Source organism: Acipenser ruthenus, unplaced genomic scaffold (genome assembly GCF_902713425.1).
Source record: "Acipenser ruthenus unplaced genomic scaffold, fAciRut3.2 maternal haplotype, whole genome shotgun sequence".
Lineage (NCBI taxonomy): Eukaryota > Metazoa > Chordata > Actinopteri > Acipenseriformes > Acipenseridae > Acipenser > Acipenser ruthenus.
In genome coordinates, this window is record NW_026708676.1 from 12,765 (window position 1) to 39,901 (window position 27,137).

At 37.0% G+C, this 27,137-nt stretch overlaps 1 protein-coding gene across 1 annotated transcript; it reads right to left on the bottom strand.

The window, feature by feature from the left end:
* Positions 1-282: 282 nt before the first annotated feature.
* LOC131735216 (transient receptor potential cation channel subfamily M member 3-like) lies at positions 283-20,672 on the bottom strand (the record flags this gene model as incomplete). The annotated part of the gene is made up of 10 exons (XM_059021534.1): positions 20,605-20,672; positions 19,263-19,363; positions 18,653-18,787; positions 15,731-15,781; positions 13,644-13,784; positions 12,941-12,970; positions 11,758-12,050; positions 10,013-10,241; positions 8,856-9,023; positions 283-423 (listed from the first exon to the last, which is right to left on the bottom strand). Coding segments are annotated over exons 1-10 (1,347 nt in total), but the record flags the coding sequence as incomplete, so codon positions are not given.
* Positions 20,673-27,137: the final 6,465 nt, after the last annotated feature.

Consider the following 27,137-nt stretch of genomic DNA (forward strand, 5'->3'; position numbering starts at 1 on the left):
AACAATGTAGTTGTACAGCATCAAGTAGCCAACGTAATGCCATCTAGACAAGATGAAAAATAAGTTATCCTGTATCTGAAGTAATATCAATGTTCATCCAATTATTATTTTTTTTTTACCAAGCTTTACCAAACGTATTATTTAACAACTAATGATGCAGGACAGCAAAGCAGAGCACATTAGTTTTATACTGGTATCAGCAATATGATATATCACTGCCTTCAGACTGGTGCCTCTGTTTTGTAATGGAACTTAACTGTATTAGAACCTTGAAATACTCACAGTATGAAAACAAAACTTGACAATGGGCGCATTGTAAAACTCATAGATTTTTCTTCCAAAGGGTATTAGCCTTTGCCTGCTCTGGGCATCCTCTACAACTTTTTTTCGGGAAGATTCCTTATTTACTTTTCCCAGCATTGCCTGAAAAATTGAAAAAAGGAAAAAGGTGGGGGGGGGGGGGGGGTGAGAAAAAGAGGACTCAGTCTTCAAATATAAATTTTTAACTTTAGAAAACCGCACTACAGTACTTTCCATTTTGTTGAAAGATATATTTCTGTGTCATGATATTGCATGTGACTAAATGCAAGGTAAAAAAAATCTCACCAGCTCCAGATTATTGTAATTTCAATCTATCTTTTATGTGCAGTTTTCCCCTGGTTTAAGAAAACCAAAGTATGTAGTGAGGTTGAAGAAATTTCCCAGACCATATATAATTGTTTAATTATTAGTTTTATTATATATACAGTATATATATATATATATATATATATATATATATATATATATATATATATATATATATAATATATACTGTGTGTATGTGTGTGTTTGTAATATATATATATATATATTATATATATATATATATATATATATATATATATATATATATATAATAAAACTAAAAATTAAAAAAACACAAAGATTTTGCACATATTAGATATCTTATATATTACAAAGTCACCAATTGGTTTAAATTGAAATAAAAGGTTGTTGGAAGATTATCTTGGTTGATTTGTTGTGTACACAACAGGTGCATTGCAAAACTCAAGTAATCTTCAGACTTGGGGTGGGGGGTATCTAGTCCATGTAGAAAAGATACTATGTACTTACTAGTTATGTGTAACAAGCAGGGATACGAAACGGAACCAGAACGATAAATGAAAAACTAAATAAACAAAACTAAATTAAATTAATTTATTATGTTCTGGAATGAAAATGATATTCAAGATGTTGTTTATCAGTTAATAACGTTTTTTTTCCGTTCTCTTTCCATTGTTTTCAAATATACAATAATTTGAAAAAGGGCTCTTCCCAATGTCTTACACCTCAGTGGTTAACGACATTCAGCTTGCTTTTTTCGAAGAAACCAGCTAATCAAATAGCACTATATTTGCCTTCAGTTCAAGCTTCCACCTTGCGGTCGGCTACATGCTGCATCCATGTTCTGTGATCAGTCTTGTTCAAAATAACCAGGTACTGTTATTAACTTATTATTAAGTTATGTACACATAAAACAATCTCTAAAAGTATGTGTGGCAAGTGCTTTTGTTAATAATCAGAGGTTTGCTAATTATATCAGGGGCCATATTACAGAACAATTTCCTAACTTGCTTTCCTATCTTATCTTTCATGGTGTGGATAGGCTTTCTCCTAACTTGGTATTACAGAAGCATTTCCTAAGTGAGTAGTGCCTAAGTGTCTCCCCCTATCCTAACATTAGTTAGGAAATCCTATCTAGCAAACAATCTAAACGACTGAACGAGTCTGAATAGAGCAGGTTACAGCTCAAGATTTAGGTAACTGTCACCAGAATATACATGTTTTTAAATTATGGTGTCTAAACTCGATTCAGTTGTAGCAAAGAAAACACAGGGCTCTAAATTTTACTCTGGGAGAGACTAAGGATTTTATCACAGGCAAATCTACAATAAAATCTAGTTAACATACATATATACCGTTATTTTTAAAAAAAAATGAAGCCATACTTATTCAATTTCAGTCATGAACACAATTATATTTTAATTAGGAATGCCAACACACAACAATATCTCACAGGCTAAAGTAAAGCTAAAAATAATAACTGTACTGTGACATGGTTCGTGTCTCTATTGTGAAAGAAAGTGTGTACAGTAATATAGTTTTATACATTAAAGAGTCCAAACCTGTATTTTTTGAGTTACATTACATAGATGAGCCGCTGGTTATAGCTCAATGGTGCATCTCACTGTGTAATACAATAACACGACAGAATCAGCACAGAGTACTTCATATCTTATTACACAGTAACGTTTCAAATATCAACTAGAAGTTGCAAGCAACTTGACGGCTTCCAAAGCATTCTTGTTCCTATCTGTGTTCCCTAGTAACCATGACCCTGCCTGCACTCTCTAAGCAGTTGTAAGCCACTTTTGCATTTGACCTTAAGGAGAGGTCAAAGGTCATGGTAAAAGACATTTTTTGATAGCGCATATATAGGTTCATATATGTGTTAAATAGTAACGATAAAAGTATCTGTACTCTCTAAGGAGTTATAGGCAGTTTTATAGCCAGTTTTGTATGCTGATGATGTCATTCAACGTGGCCGCTATGTTTTATACCATAGCAACTTCCATTGAACAAGCGTAGAAGCCAACCATACTTAGATCATGTATAGCAATTTTCGTTTCAATTGAATAAGCACTTTCCGAGAAGATGTTTGTTTTTTGATGATTTTACATTTTTACTGTATTTTTATGACGTTATCCAACATGGCCGCCATACCACAAAACCAATCGGCCTTCTTATGAACAACAGTTAATGCTGGACTATCCCTAAACATGTATAGCAAGGTGCAGAACTCTGGAATACATGGTATTCGATACATAGACGTTTTAACAATCTCCACAAAATCCAATATGGTTGCCAGTAACAGTACCAAACACTTTAGCTAATAGTGCAGAATGCCTGTACCAGTACAAGCACCAAACACTTTAACAAATAATGCAGAATGCCAGTAACAGTACCAAACACTTTAGCAAATAGTGCAGAATGCCAGTACTCGTACCAAACACTTTAGAAAATAGTGCAGAATGCATACATGAGTTACTATATGTCTTCCATAGTAACCATGACTCTATCTGCACTCTCTCAGGAGTTATAAGCCAGTTTTACATTTGACCTTTAGGAGAGGTCAAAGGTCACGGGCAATGACATTTTTTGATAGCGCATACATGAGTTACTGTATGTGTTCCATAGTAACCATGGCCTTATCTGCACTCTACAAGGAATTATTAGCCAGTTTTGTAAGTTGATGATGTCATCCAACGTGGCCACCATGTTTTTTATTGTAGCAACTTCTCTTGAACAACGTTTAAAGACAACCACACTAGGATCATGTGTGCCAATGTTCAATCGGACTAGTGGTTTCAGAGTCAAAGATTTTTGTTTTCTGATGATTTTTACGTTTTTACTGTATTTTTGTGACGTTATCCAATGTGGCCGCCATACCACAAAACCAATCAGCTTCTTATGCTGGACTATCCCTAAACATGTTTAGCAAGTTTCAGAACTCTGCAATAAGTGGTTTTCAATACGTCGACGTTTTCAACAATCTCCGTACACTCCAGTATGGCTGTGGAACCATGTGACCTACGTCATTTGCTTTCCTTTCTGGTACACCGTCCCATAGGCATCTACCAACCTACCAATTGTCGTGAGTTTTTGAGCAACTTTGGGGAGGAAGAAAAAAAAAAAAAAAATAATAATCCTGACAAAAACAGTAGGCTTCCCCAGTCTTCGGCTAGGAAGCCTAATAATGATAATAATAATAATCTTAACAGAAACAATAAACTTCCCAGCCATTGTGGCTAGGAAGCCTAATAATCATAATCACCTACAGTAACTTGTGAGTGCGTCAAACTCCAACTCCATGCTGTCCCGTACATGACACGAACCACCACCTCGGGAGGTGGGGCTAGATCTAGACCAGTGGTCCTCAAAGTGGTGCCCGCGAAGTCAGGCCATCGTGCCCGCGGCAGCTGTTCTTAATTTATCGGTCGTGAACACATTTCTGGCGGGTTTCAGCGTGGGAAAATAAATAAAGCTTTAAACACGTTTTCCAACAAAACCGTCACAGCAGTCTGTTGACAGTGCTGCCTGCTTGTGCTGTGCTTGTACGTACGCGACATATTTTTATTTCCTGAAGGGCCTCTGCCACACGATCAACCAATTGAATATCTGCATTTTCTCTGCGGTAGCACAAACATAAGTTAGCTGGGTGGGGCATAAACTGTGTCTGTTTTAGTTGCAGGTACTGACAGTAAGTTTAACCAATAGGAGAGTCAAATATCTGCCAAGCTGTCCAAACATTATCAAGCACAGGCCGTTCACGGTATTCTGCAAGAAAATTGGCGAGTAAGTAGCCAATAGGAAAGTGAAAGATCTGACAGCTGTCCAATCATTCATGAGCAGAGGTGGGGTGTTAATATGCAGGCTAAACACTGAATTTGACGACTATTATTGAGAAAAATAATATATTTCAGTATTTAGAACTTGATTTTCTATCTATATATTTTTTAATTTCAACAGACATGGGAAACGCCGTAGTAGATTTAGTTACGAATCCACTTTCTCTGAATAATTGTACTGGAGATGAGCGATCTTTAAACAGAATTTTGGCGAATTGAAACAAAGCGAGACGCTATCTATCCTCTTTTATTTTAGTTTACTCATGTTTACTCTGTGTAAACATGCTATTTAAAAATATTTGCATTGTGTATTTTATATAAATAATTTAAAGAATAAGCGCAGCACTCACAATTACTGCCTGAGACTTGGCCTTATCAGAGTGAGCCAAGAATAATGTCGGGGGAAGGCAGTTTAAGATAAGAACCTATGCAATAGTCAGCTTGCCCGCAAACAGCCATGTAAGATCAATTTATGCCCGTGCCCAAATTCCTTTGAGGACCGCTGGTCTAGACGTTACACGTAGCCCAAATATACTAATGGACCATTATTGTTCACTGTAGAATATGCTATATATAATAAGACCTAAATGCCCAGTAATATTTGTGCAATACAAAACTTAAAATCTAAAGCACAGCAACAATAATAAATGTGCATAATTTTTTCTTTTGTTTTTTGCATGGAATATAACTAGATGATGTTGCTGGTAAGTTTCCTAAAGGGTAAATTGAATTCAATTTAATGTATGTTGTATGGTTGTTAATAGATGATTTTTTTGTTAATAGATGAGTTTGCATTATATTTACTTTTTGTTACTGTCACCTCTCATACTAACTCACCAAAATTGTTGGGAAATGTCGCTGTTTTGAATTGTTTAAAAAAATATATATATATATAAACTCGAACTGAGGCAAAAGAAAGTTGCAACAGAGAAAAAAAGAAAAAAAGAAGCAGACTGCTGTCATTTTCTTTTAAGGCTGCAACATAGGTAATGTTGTTTCTATTGACAGGAAACAAGTGCATTTATTGATAGACGGATAAATAAAATAGCTTACTTGGCTAGAAAAAAAATTGAACCGGTATGAGCCAGTTTTTCATTTAGTTTGAACCGGAATGGAACAAAATCAGCCATTGGGAACTGGAGCCGAAAATTCCGGTTTGGTTCGAATCCCTGGTAACAAGGGATTTGAATAAAATAAATAAGAAAGGTATCAAGTGCTGCAATAACACTTTCCAGGAGTGTGCAATGCAATTCACACTGTCAGTTGTTCTATTGCACAATCCCTTTAAATGTGGAAATGTGAATTGAATTAAAATACAGTACCTCAGTCTTTTGTTTGCAGTGTTTGCTATAGATTTGGAAAAAACAATCAAACCAACTAATAAACATTGCAAGGCAAAAATATATTTTGGGAGGAATTCTTGCCAAACTTAAAACAACTTGTTTGGTTGATTTTAAATTAACATTTCACCTGTAATTGCTTGAGTATCTAAACTTAGTATCTATACCTGTTACTGTTAAGCTCTTTATTCAGCTATAGGTTACCAGTTTATTAGCAATGTGTAGAAAACGTTAGGTTATTATCATAACCCTGGTTCCCTGAAATAGAAATGTAACCATTACCGAATGGGTATTAACCTCTTTAAGACCCGAAACCTGAATAAATATATCAAAGCTGGGGCATAAAAGGACTGCACTCACAGAACTCAGTGTAATTTTTGCTGCAAGCCTGCTGCAAACATGAACACAGTGATCTCGAAGGTTAATGGGTTACATTTCTATAACCGTGAACCAGGGTTATGGTAGCGTTCCCTTTCAAGTATGAAATGTACCCATTACCAACATTAACAACACTTTTGTTTAAATAATTATTTTAAGAATTTTGTAAATCCACCAACTAAAGAAGAGCCTTCAAAGCAAACAAAAAAAAAAAACACCTGCTGAATAACCAGAGACATAAAGGGATTAAATTAAAAATGTCACTCAGACAGGGGCTTTTATTTACATGTACACAGTTACCCTACATCAGTGGTTCTCAATCCTGGTCCTGGAGGACCCCTGCCCTGCTCGTTTTTGTTCCAACCGAGCTCTCAATTACTTAATTGAACCCACAATTGAACTAAGAATTTGCTTAATTTTACTTTTTAAATTGTGCATCTTATAAAAAGTTAGAGATTTCAAGTTCCTTATATAATTTTGTACTTAACTTGAAATCTCTGAACTCTGTTTAGGCAGATTATTAGTTAAATTAGGGTTCAATCAAGTAATTGAGAGCTCAGTTGGAACAAAAACCAGCAGGGCACAACCAGGATTGAGAAGCACTGCCCTACATTATTTACATTTACTCTGCCACTAGCACACATAGTCATCAGCACAAACATTACAGCAGGCTCCACAAGGCCTTTTTATTGTCATGAGAGGTATCTGAAGGGAGGACCTTGCACTGTTTGATCTAGTGTCATTGGCAGAACGGTGCTTTTGGAACCACAAGCTGAGGTACTTTTTTGGTTCAAATAGTGCAGTGGGGGGTCAAATTAATCATCATCAAACTGGCAATATTGACACTAACATATACATATCACTTGTAATGTTATTCATGAGGCTAAAACCTCTTTCACACTCTGCAGTGCTACATGGTAAAGTCTGCACACAGAGCAAAAGTGGTTTCAAGTCCTCATGTTCACTGTTGGGGTTTTTCTAGATAGTCTCGCATTCCATTAATGGCTTGGTGTTCTGTACTCAAACTGAAGTGTCTGCACAGTCTTGTCATTTGTTCCTCAACATGGTGAACACTTGGAATTGATGGCCATCTACTTGAATCCAGGATGCTGAGATCTGCCAAGATGTAATCTCTGTACGAAAGGCGCTTTTCCATGTTGTTAATAAGACTCTAAAGAAGCTGCCCAACATTAAAACATTTCAGCTTTGGATTTGGCTTCAGAGTAATTGATCTGAATTCTCCCAAGTCTTTGGCTTTCAAAGCCTCCACATATTTTTCCTTGAAGGAAGCTAACACCCTAATAGTCCGTTTCACTAAATGTTCAGCCCAGGGAAGGGTCATAGAACGAGCCTGAAGCTACTGAGACCAGTTAGCTAGCTCACAGAGCACATCAGAGGAAGGTCACAGAGGAATTCAGGACTTGCTAAGTGGTCTGCTTAGATCATCAGAAGAAGAATGGTTACAAAGGGTCCCAAATGACACCCATATTGCCTGTACTGTCCTAAAACTGCTAGCCACCCAGCATGCATCTAAGGTTCATCCAATACGTAAGATTTGGGATCCTACTTCTGCTTCTGGTTCATTGAGCTCACGTTCATTTTTGTTTGACTGGCTGCAAATATTATGGAGCTTTTCCATAAAGGCTTTGAAATGGTTGACACTGTTGACCTCGTCAATAGCATCTGCCACTGCTAATTCAAGTCTATGGTTCATACAATGCCATGTAGAAAGTTTTGGGTATTTTGAACACAATCTTGTCGCCACACCAAGTCCAAATTAGAAGTAGGTAAATGTCATTTGCCTGCATATACCGTCCACTACACCCCTGGTCTGAGGCCAACATCCCACTTGGGCACCAGGAAGTACCTGGAGTAGAACCCTTCCTCCAACTGGAGGGGGTGTACCATACGAATAGCGCTTTTGCAGCAGAGCTGCTACCTCCTGAGACACCACTGCGGCATCTTGCGGGTCCATGACTAATGTTAGTCACGTGCTGAAAGGGAGGGGCGACCGTGCTTGAACTGCAGAGAGTAGCCAGTTCGAATGCTAGTAAGCACCCAGATATCCGTGGTGCACTGACGCCAATACTCCATCTGGCAGCCATCTTGCAGCCTGGGGGGAGAGCACAGTCAGCCAAATCCCTGGGAAGGGGTGACTCAAGCCGCCGGCTTCACGTGGGGCATAAGGCTGCAGCGGGATGTAGTGCACATATGTGTAATTAGTAAAACTAAAACAGCGATTATTTGTAATATCCCATATAATTTGTGTAAAACACAATAAATGTGAACATTTTTAACAGGAAAAGTAACAAGTACTTATCTGAGTAGGCTCTCCTGTCAGGTCAGTTCTTGAAAAGAAAAATTGCGTTCTGTGCGTGCAGTCCTTTTATGCCCTCTGGGGCAGGCATGACTGTGTCACAGAGGCTCTGTGAGCAGCTTTGATATATTTATTCAGGTTTCGGTTCATAAAGAGGTTAATACCGATTCGGTAATGGTTACATTTCATACTTGAAAGGGAACAGCAAAATCTGTGTTTGCTTTTTAAGTTTTTTCTGTTTAAACCATAACCGTATCTAGACAGATACCCAGGTTCAGCCACCCTATTGCTTAGAAGCCGAGGGGTAAAGGGGGCTGAGGTGGGTGCTCTCACCACAGAGTTGTACTTCGTCCCACAGTATGATCTTACTGTGAACTCCATGTCCTCTTCTTCCTTCTCCTTCACTGGCTTCTCAGTCTCCTCTGTCTCCTTCTCCTGGAGGTAGGCCTCTTGATCCTGGGGCACGTATGACATTTCATCCTTGTTCTTGAACTCCAGGTTCAGGATCGAGGGTGGCAACAACAGTCCAAGGATGACCTGTGCAGGTGACAAAGTGAAAAATAAATAAATATATAATGCAGGAAATACAGTAGTAGATAAATTGAATGTGTTAGATATTTTAATATTAATCTCATAATTTCATTAGTGTAGGCTAAAATCCATAGCTAGTCAAAATGTCTATTGGCGTCTAAGAGTCTATAATAAAAGTTTGGAGAAGATTTGTGAAAATTCAATGCCGTTATTGTGTTCACCATGTGGAATGTGACAAACAGACAAGATCAGTGCATAAATCCACACTGAAACAAAGAATGTTTCACTTGTAAAAACAATGAGACTGTTGTTGGGTATAATCAAAGTGTTTCTGGAAGCATGTCTGTGCCATTGAGATGGTGAAATACCAGTATAGGCACACAACATCCAGTCTACACATTTAAGAAAAACAGAAGTGCAAATGTATGATATTCAATCTAAGAGTTCAAGGTTAGAATACAAAAACAGGGCAACGTGGGCAATGTCAGAATGGAAAAGCATTTGCAGCAGACAGTGACTGATTATTGCATGGAGTTGTGTAAGAGACGGGTCTGAACTAATCAGGAGACAGTTTAGCATACATTTGAGATTAGCGTCCATAATAACTGCTTGTCTGCAATAAAAGAAAGAAGTCAATAATTTTATAGCATCTTATTATAATGGCCCTCTATTAGTCATAATGTTTCTCTGTTGAGTATTACTATACAAATTGGTGTGTTGCTTTGTGGATATTTATATTTTCTAGTAAGTTTCTGTAGCAACAGCCAGGACAGATTCTGAATTTGATGAGAATTACAACAGCATGTAGCCTGAACTGGAAAAGGGGATTTATACCCAATAACTTGATGTTTAGATACTCGGGCTGTTGTTATTAGCACTAATCTGGAACTATTGTACTTTTACATCAGATATGGTAGTCAAAGATGGTGCTAATAGAGGGCTGTAAAATCACCCATTTGTTAGGTAAAATACTGAATGAGGACCCCTGAGCTTACCTTCAGTCCAGAGTTTTTCCTCATGCGCAGTCTCCCCATCCACATATCTGTGAGCAGCATCTGGCTGCAGGTGTGGGCGATGAAGTCCCTGTGCTTGGCTGACACAGCCAGCTGGAGACAGGTGGCATTGCTCCAGTTCTTCAGCTCATAAGTTAACAGTTTCATGGCCAACTGCTCATCCTGTTTGTAGGACTGGTCCAACAGCTCCACTGCCAACTGACCAAACTCCCTGCAGGACACACATGCCATTTACTTAGTGTGTATGTTGTATTTATTTCAAGCACATACACTGTATGCTGGTATTGCTATTATTATTTACTGTATTCTATTTGCCCATTTTGACTCCAGCATATAAGAAACACAGACAAGAAAAGTGTTTATTGCAGGTAATTGTTGACTTGACTATAAATTGCTAAAAAAAAATAAAAAATAGGACATACTTCCCAAGCACAGCAATTATCACAACATTCATGGTAATACTTACTAGGGGTGTGCTGATACTCGTATTTTCAGAGTACCTTTAAGAAGTAATTGTCAGCAGGTATTAATGTCAGTAATCAAATCATTAAGGTGTAGATTTGAAAACAAAAAAGCTGACCTTCCACCACCTTTACAACTGAGTAGCAATCAATGGCAATTAACTTCCACATTGATAGATTTAAAAGCAGAAGCCAATTTTCTTCTCATACCGGGTACTGACATTGGCAAATCTAGCAAATGCAACTGATTTGTCATGTAAATGTGACCTTCCTTAAACCTAACTCAGGAGTTATGCTGTGGAAACGGGAATATGTATGTCTTTATTGAATGTAATCAGAGAGAAGACCCTGCCCAGGACTACAATCCCACAATTCACTGCACAGATGATGCATTTCTAAGGAAACTGAAATACAAATGATTTCATATCAAATCTAAATAAGTTGTAATTAGTGTGATCACGACAGTTTCGATATTAAATAACACTGCCAGATTGGTATTGATTGATACTCAATAACTGTGCAAACAAAGGAAACCTTGATACTCAATAACTGTGCAAGCAAAGGAAACCAATGGGGCCGCATTGTTTTGTGTTAAGTAATTACCATGTTTTATTCAATTTAATTAATACCTAACAACTTCAGATTTCTTAAAGTTAATTACTTGGAAAATATAAGTATCAGTACACCCCTAATATATACTAAATTGATTCATTCATATTGTGTTATTTAATGTGATGATAAAAGCAACAACTTAGCAATTGAGCAGGTTCACCGCACAGCAAAAGATATTTAAAAAGTATAACTTAAGAAATTGGGGATTGGATGGAATTGAAATGAATGGACAGGGATGCCAATAAAATCTCTGTCAGGAAAAGTAAATGTGGAAGATAATTTAAAAGAATGAAAAAAATCTCAGGTGGTGCAAAAAATAATTAGGGTGGAAATCGTGATTAAAAGCAGAAAAAATTAAAATAAAAAATAATTCAGCCTGGTGAAATGTGTGCACCGTGTAAACATTTCTGAAAGAAAAAAAAGAAATAATGATTGGTATGTAGATGTACAGTATACATGCGAAGAGGGGCATTCTTACAAATGGACCTGATAGGATTAGACGTTATTACTTAAATAGAATAATCAGAAGAAACAATCAATTTAATACTCCAGGTTTTTCTGTCATTCAAAATAAAGGCAGTAATGTGATGGCCACTTAATTGAACTGCCCTTGAATTACACCTGTCTGTCTGAGATGTGTACATGCACACCAACCTGGAATTGTAGTTCAGCTCCTGTGATATGTCATCTACCATATCATTCTCTGATGCCTCGTGCGCCATGGCTTTGCACAGCTTGCATGCCACCAGGGCCTTGGCCATGGCCTCCTCACCATGCTGCCAGAAGAATAGGGCCATCTTTTGCCGCTTCATCAACACAGCCCACACTGTGAGCTCGTGGAAGGGAAAGGGGAAGTGGTTGATCTCGGGGTCATCCAAGTTAATGTCTACCTCCTCTTCTCTCTTCCTGGTAGTCTTCTGCCTGCCTCTTCTCATAGGCATGTCATCCTGAGACAGACAACAGGCAGAGTTACATTTATACCTGCTTCTGGAACTTTGAAAGCTAAACTTTAATATCTGTAATACCCAGACACATTATCAAGCCCATTACCCTCATTGGAAATGTTTTGGCATTAGTGAGACCCATTCATTCATGTTGAGGAATATCTACCTTTTTCAAATGACACAAACATATTAAATAAGGAAGATATATTGTAATGATCAAAATAGCTGTTGTTTTTCCCAAAGGGTGATTCATTGACTTTTAACACCACAAAAAACAATACAAATATAATGAAAGAATTGTGACAGAGCAGGTTTTTGTTATTAAGATCTGGTTGGGTCATTAAATACAAAACTTGCCTGACGCCAATTAGGTTTTTTTTCATCCTTAAAGAGTAACATCTAATAATATAGTTCATCCATTATACATAAGTACATTGAGGGCCATGTATCAAGCGTCTGAGACGACATTAAGGCCATAGTGCCGAGTTTACGCCAGCCTTAAAATTGCCCCGTATGTATCATGACACTTTTGGCAAGTTAAGGCTGTGTTATCACCAACAAAATGCGCTCTGCCGTGCAAGGCACTCCACCGCTCATTAGCCATGCACTTTACGGTGTGGCAAATTGTAGATGGGGCTGATTTGTAAATAAAGTCTGTGATATTAAAATGAGATTTATGAAGCGGCAGAACAGCAGAGCCAGCCTTAAAAGGGTCCACAACTAATTTCAAATTGGACCCCTGTAAGTCACAAACATGTATTGTCAACCGTATATTGTTGTATTCCAAGGTAAATGTCTTAATACCATGCTACTTATGTATCAGTAACAAAAAAGAGACTGAAATGCACTACAGCAAAGCAGTAAACAGTAGTCCTATGATACACTTCCCATACCTCCATTCCTAGTAGTTTTAGAGCTTTTGGCTGTAGGAAACAAAGAGTGAAAGATGAGATTAACAGTCTGTATTTGTTTGCCTATATTTAATATAACAAAATCACTTCTATTACGTAAGTCACCACACAAACATGTTTAACTTGTCTTTTATAATTCTGCATCAAGAGGTATAGTATAACAACTGTAAGGAGAACATTCAGAGCCCCACACCACTGCATCACTTCAAGAAAATAGTTTAATGGTAGCCCTTGGAGGCCTCACTGATTCAAAAGCAAACAATATGAGGTATGAACTAATTTATATTAAATGCATATGCAGTAAAGATCTATTAATGACATATGCCATATTTACTCAATCTCTTTGTCAACATTAAGCATCAATGAACAGGTGCTCATTTCTCATGTATAAATGGGAACATTGAGTTTCTCAAGCAACCAGTGCAAAGGAATAGAAGGAGCCATTGGCATGTTACAAAAGAGATAGTATGTGGTGGAAGGGAGGTTGAATTGGTCTATGATGTTATCTATGCCTTTTTGGTTCAACATAAATCAGGGGCATGGACTAAAGGACACCAGATTTAATGTTAAAAAAGAAGCTGCCATTTCAGTAACAGGTAACAGAAAAACAATAGTTTGACAGTTCTGTCCGAGAAATAACACAATTTTAGAACACTGACCGTAACTATTAATCTACTATACTTACCCTCTTGGGCCCAAAGAGATTGTGATAGAGAGTTCTAAACCTCTTCCTTGTGTAGTTGCAGCGATATGCTCCACCCATCAAGTACTCGATCACAAGGCCAATGTCTATCAGACTGATACGGTAATCTGGAGGAAGGTTCCCCTAAACAACGATAAACAATTCAGACAACCCTGACTTCCATAACTATCTTCTATGTTTAACTAATTAGTGAACATCACAAAACTTTGTGAAAGAAATGTGTTTGTAGGTGATTCACCTTGAAATAGATCCAACCGAACCCTGGATATTCTTGCTTGGAAAGAACACATAGGGTAAGTAAGAAATGGTGCCTCTTAATGACACATACTAAAATAAAGTTGAATACAGTGGAACCCTCACGTGACTGATTAGAAAGTTTATATTTTGTCATTTGTTTACAGAGACCAACAGGCCAGTAAGAGCCTGATTTTAATTTTGTATAATTAAATGACAAAATGTCAACTTTCTAATCAGTCAGATGATCTTGCATAGTAAATGAATCCTCATAGCTTTAAAAAAAAAGAGACAACAGCTACATTTTCAGTAATAATAGAGGTATGTTTTCAAATTACACAGAATTAATTTCATTCAAATGTCTGTTTTTTGTAGAAAAGAAAAATTGATGTCAAAGCAAGATGCAAACAGTACGGTACTTCCTCCATGCCTGACCCGCCTATCAGGAAACTCTGTATGATTGGTTGTTGACTATTTCCTTGTATGCCTGTATCATTAGAATGTTGTTTGGTGAAACAGCCAAACGATACAAGGTCTTCTATGTGCAAACAACGCCAGGTGGAGCATGGAAAATGGGTGGCGTGTCTTTGACTATAGTAGTTAACAAGTTGTCAGGATTGTAGGTTGTCCAGTTTGAAGAAAGTTAAATTCTTCTCAGAGCATGCAATTATATTGATCACTGTTTCGCAAGATAAATGAGTCACTAATACAATATTAGCATATATAAATGAAGCAAAATGTGGAGGATAAACAACAATTCTGCAGTTTCAGTTCTCAGCCTGCTGACATCTTCACAAGACATACAGTACATTACACTGTTTAATTGCCAATATGCACGTGAAGGAAACAACATTCAAATAAAACTTTGTAATGTGTAGGCATTTCTCTACAGCATGAAGCTTCACATGTACTGTATTTAAAGCATCATGAAGTGATATTGCAACACATTTAACATACAATTATCTGTCACAATAAAATCCGCTATGGCATGTGTTATTATCTTACTTACAATGACCTCTGACTATGTGTATCAAAAGTTCAAAGCAGCTGAAGCTAAAATGCAAAAGATAGCAATGGAAAAGCTACTGTAATACTATTATGATGGATGAAATATGGAATAATTGAATAGTCAATGATACAAACTGGGCAAAGCATTCAAGTAATGATCATCCTCTAAATTTGAACAAATCTACTCTACTTTATATTGTATTGTATTATAATTGGCCTGGGAGGGTGGTAGCTCCTAGAGAAACATGCAGCTAATTTAAAGTGATTGACTGCATCATTCCCTGTATTTTGAGCACTGTTTTCCTCTGACTGTTTTTTTTTTTATATGTTAACATTATAAAGATTATTAGCTCTTATTTGTGCCCACCTTCATTGTTCTCTTTAGATTAAATAAAGTTTATCAAATTGAAGCATGCAGGGATTGGTTTGCCATGTGTGTCGGTACGTGACTGGCTGCTACTGCTAAGATGATATAATGATGCAAGAGGTTTTCTAACTATGACTACATTTATTTGTAATAAGCCTATGGCTAAATGTATTTGTTATCGCTGGTTTCTTTAAAACAAAACACAATCGCATCCCACAATCCTCCAGTGACCTCACGGCAATAATTTCCGAGGTTGGCCAGCTTTGGAAAATAGCACTGAAACGCCCTTTAAACAGGCAGTAGAAACAAGGCATACACACCTACATTGACAATCACTTGTATGAGACTATACTCTTTAGAGGAGGCTCACTACGAAAGGTACAGAGACTAACCCTATGCGCACACCAAAGTACCAAAGGGTTAACAGTTTGACCTACCGTTAGAAAGAGACAAAGCCTACCTTTTTGACATCTCTGACTAGATGGTATAAAGTGTTTGATGGACCGTGTCTCTAAAAAAAAACAAAAAAAAAACAAAGAAAATAAAGAATAATTCAGGTAACACTATTAATTTGCAGTCTTAGGGGTTCATGTATCAAGTGTTTGTAACAGCATTAAGGCCATAGTGGCGAGTTTACACCAGTCTTAAATGACACTTTTGGCAAGTTAAGGCCGTGTTAGCACCGCCAAAATGCGCTCTGCCATGCAGTGCTCTCCACTGCTCATTAGCCATGTATTTTAAGGCGTGTCAAGCCTTAATTATATGCATGGGCAAATTGTAGGTGGGGCTCCTTTGTAAATGAAGTCTGTGATATTAAAATGAGATCTATGAAGCGGCAGAACAGCTGCGCCAGCCCTAAAAGGGTCCACAAATAAGACCGATTTCAAATTGGTCTTATTTGGCTGCAAGGAAAAAGTCAGAAAGCAGTTGACAGGAAAGAGCATTGTGGCAGCAGTCATAACGTATTTCTTAAGATGGAGAGTGCAGGCTCCTAACCTTCCTGAACAACCCAGGAACAGAGGAGTACTTAGAAGAAGGGAGAGTATTTAGGGTCCACATTACCCTTTTTGATCTCCCTGAGGTTGAAATTATAGCTCAGAACCAGCTATTTCATTATGTACAATTGTTTGTATTCGTTGTATAATAACTAGGTTCATTAAGCTATCCTTTTCATTATGTATATGTAATATAAAGTCAAGACACTTATGGCAGGATTTTCAAAAGTTCGTAAATGATAACTCCAGTGTTAATCAAGAAATCGGTACATAGCATTGATTTTGATTTTTCAAGCGGTCGTTATGTCTATTTGTTATTAAATAATCGTCCTGATGTGATTTCCGAAATTATGTTGATTTACTAAATCATGTTACTATCTTAACGAGCAGGGCTTCTTGCGACTATTTCTTTTGTTTGCTTGAGAATTTAAAAGCAAATCCTTGTTAATTGTCGTAATTTATTAGGAGTTAATTTGCACTTGGAAAAAGAGGGTTTTAATTAACGAAAGAGTATATAACTCACCTTGAAACAGACATTTAACAGACTGACGTCTGTGACGCCGATATAGAGAGAGTGTACAGGACCAGGGTTAATTTCTTAGGGACTACCTCGATAATTCAATATTTGTAGTTATGAAAATATGTTAGCCTTTTCTATACTTGTGGTTATGAATCTACTGTAGATTTTATTTAGTAGGTAAATGCAAATGGTTAACTACAGCTTTGTGATCTAGTAGTTATTATTATTATTTATTTCTTAGCCGATGCCCTTATCCAGGGCGACTTACAATTGTTACAAGATAACACATTATCTTTACATACAATTACCCATTTATATAGTTGGGTTTTTACTGAAGCAATCTAGGTAAAGTACCTTGCTCAAGGGTACAGCTGCAGTGTCCCCCACCTGGGATTGAACCCACAACCTTCCGGTCAAGAGTCCAGAGGCCTAACCACTACTCCACACTGCTGCCCTTTGAATTAAACAACTGAAATACTGGCATAGAAAACAGCATATTAGATTTTACAATAAAGTTTCCTTTAGGCGATTGCGGATTTACTTTTAACACCTGTGTGTCTTATCCACACAAGAATGAAGAACAGATGTCAAGGCCACACAGCGATGCACTAGGAATGTGATCGAGATCACTGACATGGATTTTGCCTAAACCTATTTGTAATGTTGTCACACTTTATGTACAATGTACACATTCACCTTCACACGTTTGTATGCATATAAAATGTTCTTATAATACTGTTGGTGTTTGTGGCTAATCATGCTGAGTTTATTTATCACTGAGGCCAAAGAGTAACAGAGAAAATGCATGATTAGAGGAATTCACTGAACAATTAATTATAAACAAATTGTATATTGGGTTAGGGAGTTCTGTGTTACATACATGGTCATGTATAATAACTATAAACACCAATGCCACTTGAAACATATGTATTTATACAGTATATAGCCTACAATTATACACACTAAAATACATACAAAAGTAGATGTCATTATAAGAAAATAAATTCCAACCAATATACATAGACGGCTTATGGGATTTTTTTTTCTTTTTAAACAAAAAAAGATTGCAAAATGCACATTAAAAGAGTTGTATATAGTAAGCTGTGGCAAAATATCCCCCCCAAGGAGGGTAAATGATTAATGGTGTTTTAATTATTATTTTTTTTAATCCGTGCCATCTGATTTTTACCCACACGTCAGACAATCGTAAGTCAGCATTTTATATGTGAAGTGATCTCCATAAATGTACATTCTGCATGACAAAATGCAAAGTTTATAAATTATACACAACATAGATATTCCCATTATTTTTTATTTCCATTTGGCTGCTGCTCACTGGTGTGAGAGCCGTCTCCCTGTACACTAGTAGTTTCCATAACAGCGAATTATGCTTCCATTCAGTTTTCTTGATCTCGTTAACATGTATTTTGATTAACAAGTTCCCCTTCTCAAGTTGTTGAGACAGGAAGTGATGTATGTGACCTGCGGCAATTAAGCTTTTTAACGAGAAATGCATTCATTAACGGCCGAATCGACTCAATTTCAAAGCATTAACAGATTTATTTAATTAACACATTTCCTTTGGAAATAACACTGTTTTTTGAAAATCCTGCCCTCAACACGGGTCATTTCTCCTCTCCAGATGAGCTACCCGGGCTTTAGTGGGTTAAAACGTGTACATTTTATGTAAAACACAGGTTAGCCCACAGGTAAGTCATTTCTGCCTCTCCAAATGACCTACCCATTGTTCAATTGAGGTAGCCCATTTGGAGTGGAGGCACTATTTTTCTGTTAATCTGTAACTGGTTTTGATGATGCAGAGTAGATTATGTGAACAACATGACTGTTTTTCAGTTCAATAGACTACCGTGTTGTACAGCTCCTCCAGTCTGGAGAGGGTGAGGAAGCGATGCATGCTGACCCCGTTCTCTATCAGCAGCTTGACAAAGTCCACTCTGTCCAGCACCAGAGCGTCCAGCATGGATTGCTCTAAGGAACCCACCTATAAACAATACATTGCATTAGGTTTAATGTACTTCTGTAATAATGCTGAATATAATGTTTAATGGCTGTGGCTACTAGAGTACCAGTGTAATGTCAGAAATGTACGGCATCTAGTTATGTTGGGTGAATGTGCCACATTCTGACTGACATGTTTCTGCTGTCAGAATATTATCTATATATACACAATGGGTTTCAGCAGGGTCGTATGATACTTGGTGTTACTGTGTGTGAACACGTCCATTCATGAAGAACTCGAACCGTAGGCTCATAGAGTACTGCGATCATGTGACAATAGCAGCCAATCGCTGACACTCCCTGTTCAGAATGCCTTGACTTCTGAAGATACGATATGCTTTAGTTGGTTTCAGAAAAACAAAATCACAATCTTCCTGTAGATTGCAGTTTCTTCTCAATTACATTTTATATTTAGACACAGTTTGGTGTGCCAAAAATATTGGTGTTCTATACCTTACCGGCCATTGCTGTCCATAAATAAAGATCTGACTCCGTGCAATGTCAACTCTGTTCCATGCCAAGGCTAAGCTCAGCTGATCTGGTGCTGATGCATTTGCTCCTGTTTAAAAAAAAAATAAAAAATCTGCAGTGAGTGCTAGTGATGTCATACTTTAGCGGCTGTGGAATAGGATAGTCTTATTTTAACAATTTAAATACAACCATTGTTTAAACTCCTGAGTACATACACAGGAATATGTACTGTTAGATTTTTAATACACTATATTACATTATATTCTAAACTGGCAATATTTAGATTTAATTTGAGTACATTTAATAGACTCCACTGTATTAAAACATGTGTCTACAGTACCTTAATTTAAGTTTATTTTTGTACTAGTATCATTGAGGATATTTCAATGAGAGTGAACAAATTTGATAATAAATGTTTTCACATTGAGTACAGCAGGATTACATCCAGTGGTGGCTCGTCATAAGAGGCTAGGGAGGTTAAACCTACATGTAATTTTGTAAAAGTAAAACAAGTATTTATGTTTTAAAATAATCACAGTGCAATAACCATGCTGACCTGTAATAACCGTATATCGCGGGTGGGCCTCTAGCGCCTGTTTCATACATTTGCGAACCTTACGTCATGCTTTCCAAGGTCTACTGTATTGCTATTGGCTAACATGACAGAATCCGACCCATTTTTAGTTTTTTGTAGCCTTAGCCTTCTGTATTCTTTGTGTACTCCACCTTCAATCGCCCTCTGTCTGTCAAATTTTACTGTGTTTGTATTGGCTACACAATACCAAATATGCGGCTAGCCTCCACCACTCATAATTAGACTAAATCTTGACATCTCTGTTGCCAGGCAGGGTATGGGCCACTTGTGTCTACTCCCTTTCGAAATCCATATGCAATACGTAGTTGTATATTTTTTCATGAATGGCTGCCGTCAAAAATCATGTAAATTTTTTAATTCATACGCCATTTTCCTTGCTTTCAGTTCAGGAAAAAAAAAGAATATAAAATGAGGTTGTCCAAAGCCTAAATCAGACCTTCTTCAGGGAGGACCAAAACAAAACCGTATTTTTAATTGCTCAAGTAATGAAGACAAACAGGATGCACATGGATGCACATTTCTAGTGACTAACTATCTTGTCATTTCAAAGAAAAGCAAAGGAATATCTTCCTTGTGATCTTCATGATCAATAGTTTCAGACAATTCTCTCATGAGGGATGACAGACTGATTGAGAGCAATGAAGCATGAAACATGTTCTCCAGGCCTGCACCAGATTGAGCTACTCCCCCTGGATTAGTTAAAGAGTACAAAGGATTTGCTTTAGGAACATTACCTTTCAGAAGAGCTGTCAGGATGGCTAAGTCAATGTCTTGATGTCCTTCTGATCCCATTCTAAATACAGTGATCTGTCATTTTTAAAAGAGAAAAGATTATTAATTATTTCATGATCTGATGGTAGTCTGGTACCGGTTCTTTTAGCACCTTTGCTTGATCTGTTTTCCTCTATAATTCTGTATTTAACAACATGATTTCCCAAAAAGTTGAGCAGGTGAACCCCATTAAGTCGGTGCTAATAAACTGATAAAGATTTATATTAATTTACTACATATGAACTACAGATAAGTGGATATTGCTACAGAAATAATGAGATAAAAAGTAAATATTGTGCACTTCCACTGGCAATAAAGGCCCCACAATATACATTTTTAAAGACTGTCGCAAGTAACGCTGAATCAGCTAGGAGGATCTCAGTAGCTGCAGCTGTTGGTTCATCAATTGAATCAGATTCAGTTGTATTGTGTCTGCCAACTGATGATGTGAGGCAGAACAGTAATTGGATACCAGAAAATATGAATAACAGTGAGTTTTGGCCTCCTTCAGTGTTCTGGATGGAAGGCGTACCTCGCAAAGTGACTCTGTGCGAACAAAAGGAAATATAAAGAAATAATATTTACAGCTAAACGTGTCCAAGTATCTTATAGGAATGAAGTCAGGCCATGGAAATCCACACCTGTGATGGAGAAACATTGGATCAAGGGACTTCGTGTGGAAACAACTAAGAGCGAAACCTGGTACAGAAGCTGAATCCTGCTGGGAACATATGGATATGCTGAATATGTACTAGGCGATTTTAAATATTGAATGTATTATAAAATTAAGTGTCAAAGATATTAGGAAGGATAAAGAAAGAGTATCCTTGTACCACTAGTAGGTGGTTCTCTTGCTCCATGAAATAGGTCAGTCCTCTCTTGTTTGGAATTACACATGTATTTAATTAAATACTTAGTGGTCTGAGAATCCCTAAGAAAATATATATAATGAACGATTTACCACTAGTATATCTTATCTTCAGAAAGCATGACGCTTGATAAAAAGCACCATTCCGGCTAAAAGTGAACGTTAATCGACAAATTTATGTTTTCCAAAAACAAGATAAGAAAAGAATTCTATACAACAATAAATTAACATTAAAACTGAACAGCCAAGGTTTTAAGAAAAGAAATTCTGTCTCGGCTGGATTTTGTATGAACAAAGAGAAGGGTCACGCCTAGTTGAATGCAGTTATACTGGCATATATTTGGATTTAAATCTTAAGAGGGATTCACCAAAGTAATATTATAGCAACTGATAAACAGAGGTAAATTAATAGAAAGATTATCTTATAATGAAACAGGTTCAGTGCTAATTGACACTGTTTATAGTTCATAACAGTTATTTCATAAGATTAATAATATGTTGTAAGTATTTGCTATAATGAGAAAACATATTATTTACAACTGACAAGTATTATTGCTTGGTCACGACTTTGCTGTAGTGATAAGAAGATTAAAACCTGGAGCAGTATTCGATTTACTTAAATGGGAAAATGGTACAAGTTTATTCTTCTTTCTATTGAACAATAAGACTTCTAGACATTATGATATCCATTGAAGTATAGAAGTTAAAAGGTGTTGTGTTATGTTTTTGTGTTAAGTTTGTAATAATATACTATAATGTACCTTGCTATTAATCCACTATACTATTGTCTAATGATGGTAGATGGATTCCTTATAATGTGGTGAAATAATTGTAATGAAAACTATTACCACTTAAACTTAGTGAAACTAAATGACTTGAATATTGTATGAGACAAACTTGTGTCAAATACTCTGTTAGACAATGGTATATGGAATCAAAACTGACTCATTAACAAAATGATGAAACAATATGAAGTTAAAATAAACACATACCTTTAATTTAGCATAATATAATCACTTAGAAGATGATGTCACATATTAAGAACATCTCTCATATATAACACATATAAAATTAGTGTTTTGCATGCAGTAGTGTTTTTATATTATATTATAAACCACGATCCTGGGAACCTTGGTTCACTTAACTTTTCAGATAAAGGAGGGGCTCGGAGGAAAGCAAAGAAATGAGATCATAGGTTTGGAGTTAGACAAGAAATGAGTTTTGAATTTATTGAGTACATGACACCTATTAATTCTGAAAAGTTAGTCCGGATCTTTTGAAAACTATTATTTGTAAAAGGGATAAAGAGCTGTCTCGCCTGATTAATGATTGGATTTAATTGAGGCGTCCCATGTATTCCAATGAGACGAAAAACCTATAAAACTCCAGAGTAATTTCAATGGAGTACCACACTCATCCCAGACAGGGCAAGGTGGTCCATCTTCTGCAAACCAAAAACACAACTGAACTGATTTAACTCAGTTTAATTTGCCTGGTGAAGACAGTCATATCCTTTTACGATCTATATTAAAGGGTAAGCATTAATCAATTATTATTTTATCTCACATGTATTGCATGTATTGCTATAAGGGACTCACGCTATGTTTAGAAGATAGGAGAACATTTGTTGAATGTGCTGAAAAGAGGCTACTGGGTGTATTTAGTGTCGTGGTCGTGGCCAGGCCTGCCGGCTGCACGAATACATAAAGATGTATTAAAGTGTTAACGTTAATATCTGTTAAGACACTGGACTGCCCAGAACGTCTGTCAGCTGGGGATATGAAGTAGCCAGTAGCTACTCAATACAATATTTAACTGTTAATAAACCGAAGGAGTACTGATCATACTCTGATTCGTAAAAACACTTTAGATGCATGAGTCTGTCAATTTCTTGGGTACTATATTGGTCATCCGAATATACTGCGGGTCCAGAGCACGAACTATATCCCACTAGGAGTAATAACATCTCTGTCCTCCTAACGTCTCCCCTGAGATAAGAGTGTGTGCTGAGCAAATAAAAAGAGTACATAAAGAAATCTGAACACGCGGATTTCGTGACAAGACACTTGACGTTTTATTTTCAAACATTGTATCTGGTGGTACCATATTATTTTTAAATAAAGCTCTCATTTTGCATGCTTTACTTTCAGGTAGTCTGTTATATTTGCATTTCCTAGGATAGTGAAATTGTCCCCACCCTTTCAACGCTTATTTACTCTCACTTTTTATAGTGAACTTACCAATACAACTATTATCCCCTAAATATAACTCTAACCTAAATCTTAACCTTAATATCACTACCAACAGTGTAAGGCAGGCAGGTAGTCATGTGGTCACCTATAGGTTTGCATTCATAGGTTTTAACTCCATATATATATATATATATATATTAGAGGTTGGCACGGGTACCCGAAAACCTGTGGTTTTGATTTATTCATTTGAGAATTTTAAAAAAATGTAGAAAATATGACAATACAGTTGTAAGCGCGGGTCTCTGGCCGGCGTAATAAAGACAATGTTAAAACAAGCTTTGCATGATTTAAGCCTTTTCTTAACTGAGAGGATATCAATGTTTTACAGAAAACAATAACAGAGAGTGGCAAGTACACCTCAATATTAATAACTGCGGTGACTATTTTTCTCAGGAACTAAAACGGAAACAAAACAACATAACATCCTGTTTGGTTTATGTCAGTGATAACTCTGTGATCCATTTAGAATAACCGTGTGGCTTCCAATACGGAATGCTTTATCTACAGTTATTGCGCAGATATAGTTTCTTACCAAAAAGATAAAATAAGTAGCCTTTATTTAAAAATAAATAAACAAATAAATACAATAAAAATAAAGTAATGTGGAGCACATTAAGTAAGTGTGCTTCCTCCTTTCAATTAAATGTTTTCTTCAGCAGAGTTTGCAATTCACCTGCTTGGTAAAGAAATTCCTCCCAATGCTTTGCTTGGATGCCATTGTTATGTATTCACAAGACAGAATTTAGTGATCAGGAATGGCACTTTATTGTGACAACCAAACAGACGCACATTTCTCTTTTGCGACTGCCATCAAAACCCATCTGGCTCAATTTACGGTAACTATTTCGACAGTCCATAACGTAATAGCGGTGCTGTACTACTGCATTAGTTTTAAAACTGAACATAACAGCCATATTAACAACAACAATAACAGCGGAATATGGCCAACATATGTTGCAAAGAATCCTGCAGCATGATGTGCATTTAACATTAATAACTGTATTTAAACTGAGAGTTTTTTTTATTATTATTTCAATGTTTCCAGTACTGAAAAAGGTTATACAAGTCTACAGCACTGAAGGGACTAAATGTATGTGTACTTGTGGTAGGATGGCTGGGCGGTGACGTCACGGCAGAAGCAGGAACTAATGCACTGACACCAGGTATTGCAGTTTCAAAAGAAAGACGCGGCTGGACGCCGTTTTATTTACAAATAACAAAAATAAATAAAAGGTTTAAACAAAAAAACACACTGTGCTCACAGAGCGAAAATAAATATTTTAAACAAAAACAAGTCACGAACACAGAATAAATAAAACAACACAGGTCAGGCTGGGCAGATTGCCTTCACTGTTCCTATGTCTATTTTTATTCAGTTTCGTTTTCGCTCTCCTCCTCGCTCTCTACGCTCCTCTCGTACACCCACCCAGAGTGCAGCGAGCTGCAGACTTTTATATCGTGGCCACAATTACACAAGTTTTTAACTACTGTGGATGGGGCTACCCATCCACGCTAAACAAAACAAACCAACTACGCCGTCATATTTATAAACAAAACATACGGGGCTTTGCCGACAAATCTAAATAATAAATACATAAACAAACACAAAATAACACGGGTGGAGGGGGAAACCCCGTTCTGAAAATAAATAAACAAATGTACAGGGCTCTCTACCGCCCTGCTACAGTACTATATAGTATTTAAATATAAATCATGCACTTAAGACATTAATATATGGGATTTTTTATTTTTTTTAATCATTACCCGAAAAAGATCCAGGTACCCGGTAATAAGTATTTAATGTATTTAATAAGTATTTCTTGTACTAGCCTACAGATGCCTTGACCAGTCTGCACCCAGCTACCTCCAGACCCTCATCTCTCCCTACACCCCCACTCGACCTCTCCGCTCCGCCTGCACTAGAAGACTAGCTCTACCACCGCTACGCTCCCCTGCCTCCAAAGCCCGCTCCTTCTCCACCCTTGCTCCGCAGTGGTGGAATGACCTTCCTACAGATGTCAGGACTGCCCAGTCCCTGCCCACATTCCGGCGCCTCCTTAAGACTCACCTCTTCAAAGAGCACCTGTAGAACTCCTCTGTTTGTATCCCGGGACACTATCACCCTTCATGTAAATGTGCTTTATTTTGCTCTTATCAGCCCCTATTTTACTGCATTTAATCCTGTACTTCAGAATACTGTAATCTGCCAAGTTTTTAACCTGTAGTACTTTGTATTTAATCACATCCTGATGTAACTATCACTATTTAATCATATCCTGATGTAACTATCACTATTACCTGCTGTATTATTGAATTGTGGTTTGTCAAACTTGTACTTTGCTTGAACAAAAGTTATTGTATTTCTTGCTCTTATTGTATTACTTGTATTGTAACGCTTGAAATGTTTTTGCTTACGATTGTAAGTCGCCCTGGATAAGGGCGTCTGCTAAGAAATAAATAATAATAATAATAATAATAATAGATTTTCTACCCGTGCCGACCTCTAAATATATATATATATATATATATATATATATATATATATATATATATATATATATATATATCAGGCAGCATTCTTATCTAGGAAGCTGGGTACAATGCAAAACACCATGCAGATAATTAAAAGGGAAAGGTAAAAGGCACATGTTTTCAAATGACTCTTGTACATTGGAACTGTTGGCTTCAAAACAGGGATTGCGACCACATAAATAAACCTTCAGAAGCAAGAAGACATTATAGGCTTTGATCATGTAAGCATAACACTTGTACTTGAGAGTAGAAATTTACCAAGAAAGGAAATGTCTGTTTCAGTCCAATGTGAGAATCTGCCGAGTAACATAAAAATCACATTTCTATTTTGTTACCTTTTTCAGTATATACCCATGCACAATGAAAACACAACAATCTGTTTTACATCAATAGCTCATTGGGCACTGTGACAGAAAGACAATGATTCTTGGTGGTAAATCTCCCTCCCGACCTGTGGGGGCGCTAAGTAATGGGAACAGAGTGCCCTGGACTGTTTGGCTTGACACTTCATTCCCAGGGTTAAAAGGAAGTCGGTCATTTAGAAAGGGGGTGGAGCTTCAGTACATTAACTCATCGACCCGGAAGGGAAATGATGTGGCAGCCGCGTATTGCAGTCGTTTACCAAGGGGTCATGAGTGACGGTATAAATAGGGGATGAAGCGACGTAATCTGTTCCTAATTGACATAATCAGCAGATTAGTCCAGAGAAACCAGGAATCCATCTCTGTGAGGGACAGGCCACGTCCTGGAAGGCAGAGGGTCACCATAATGGCCCAGGACCATTATGCTGACTGTTGCGTTGTTCAAGCCAACTGGTGGGGCAGTAGAAGTGTGATGATGTGGG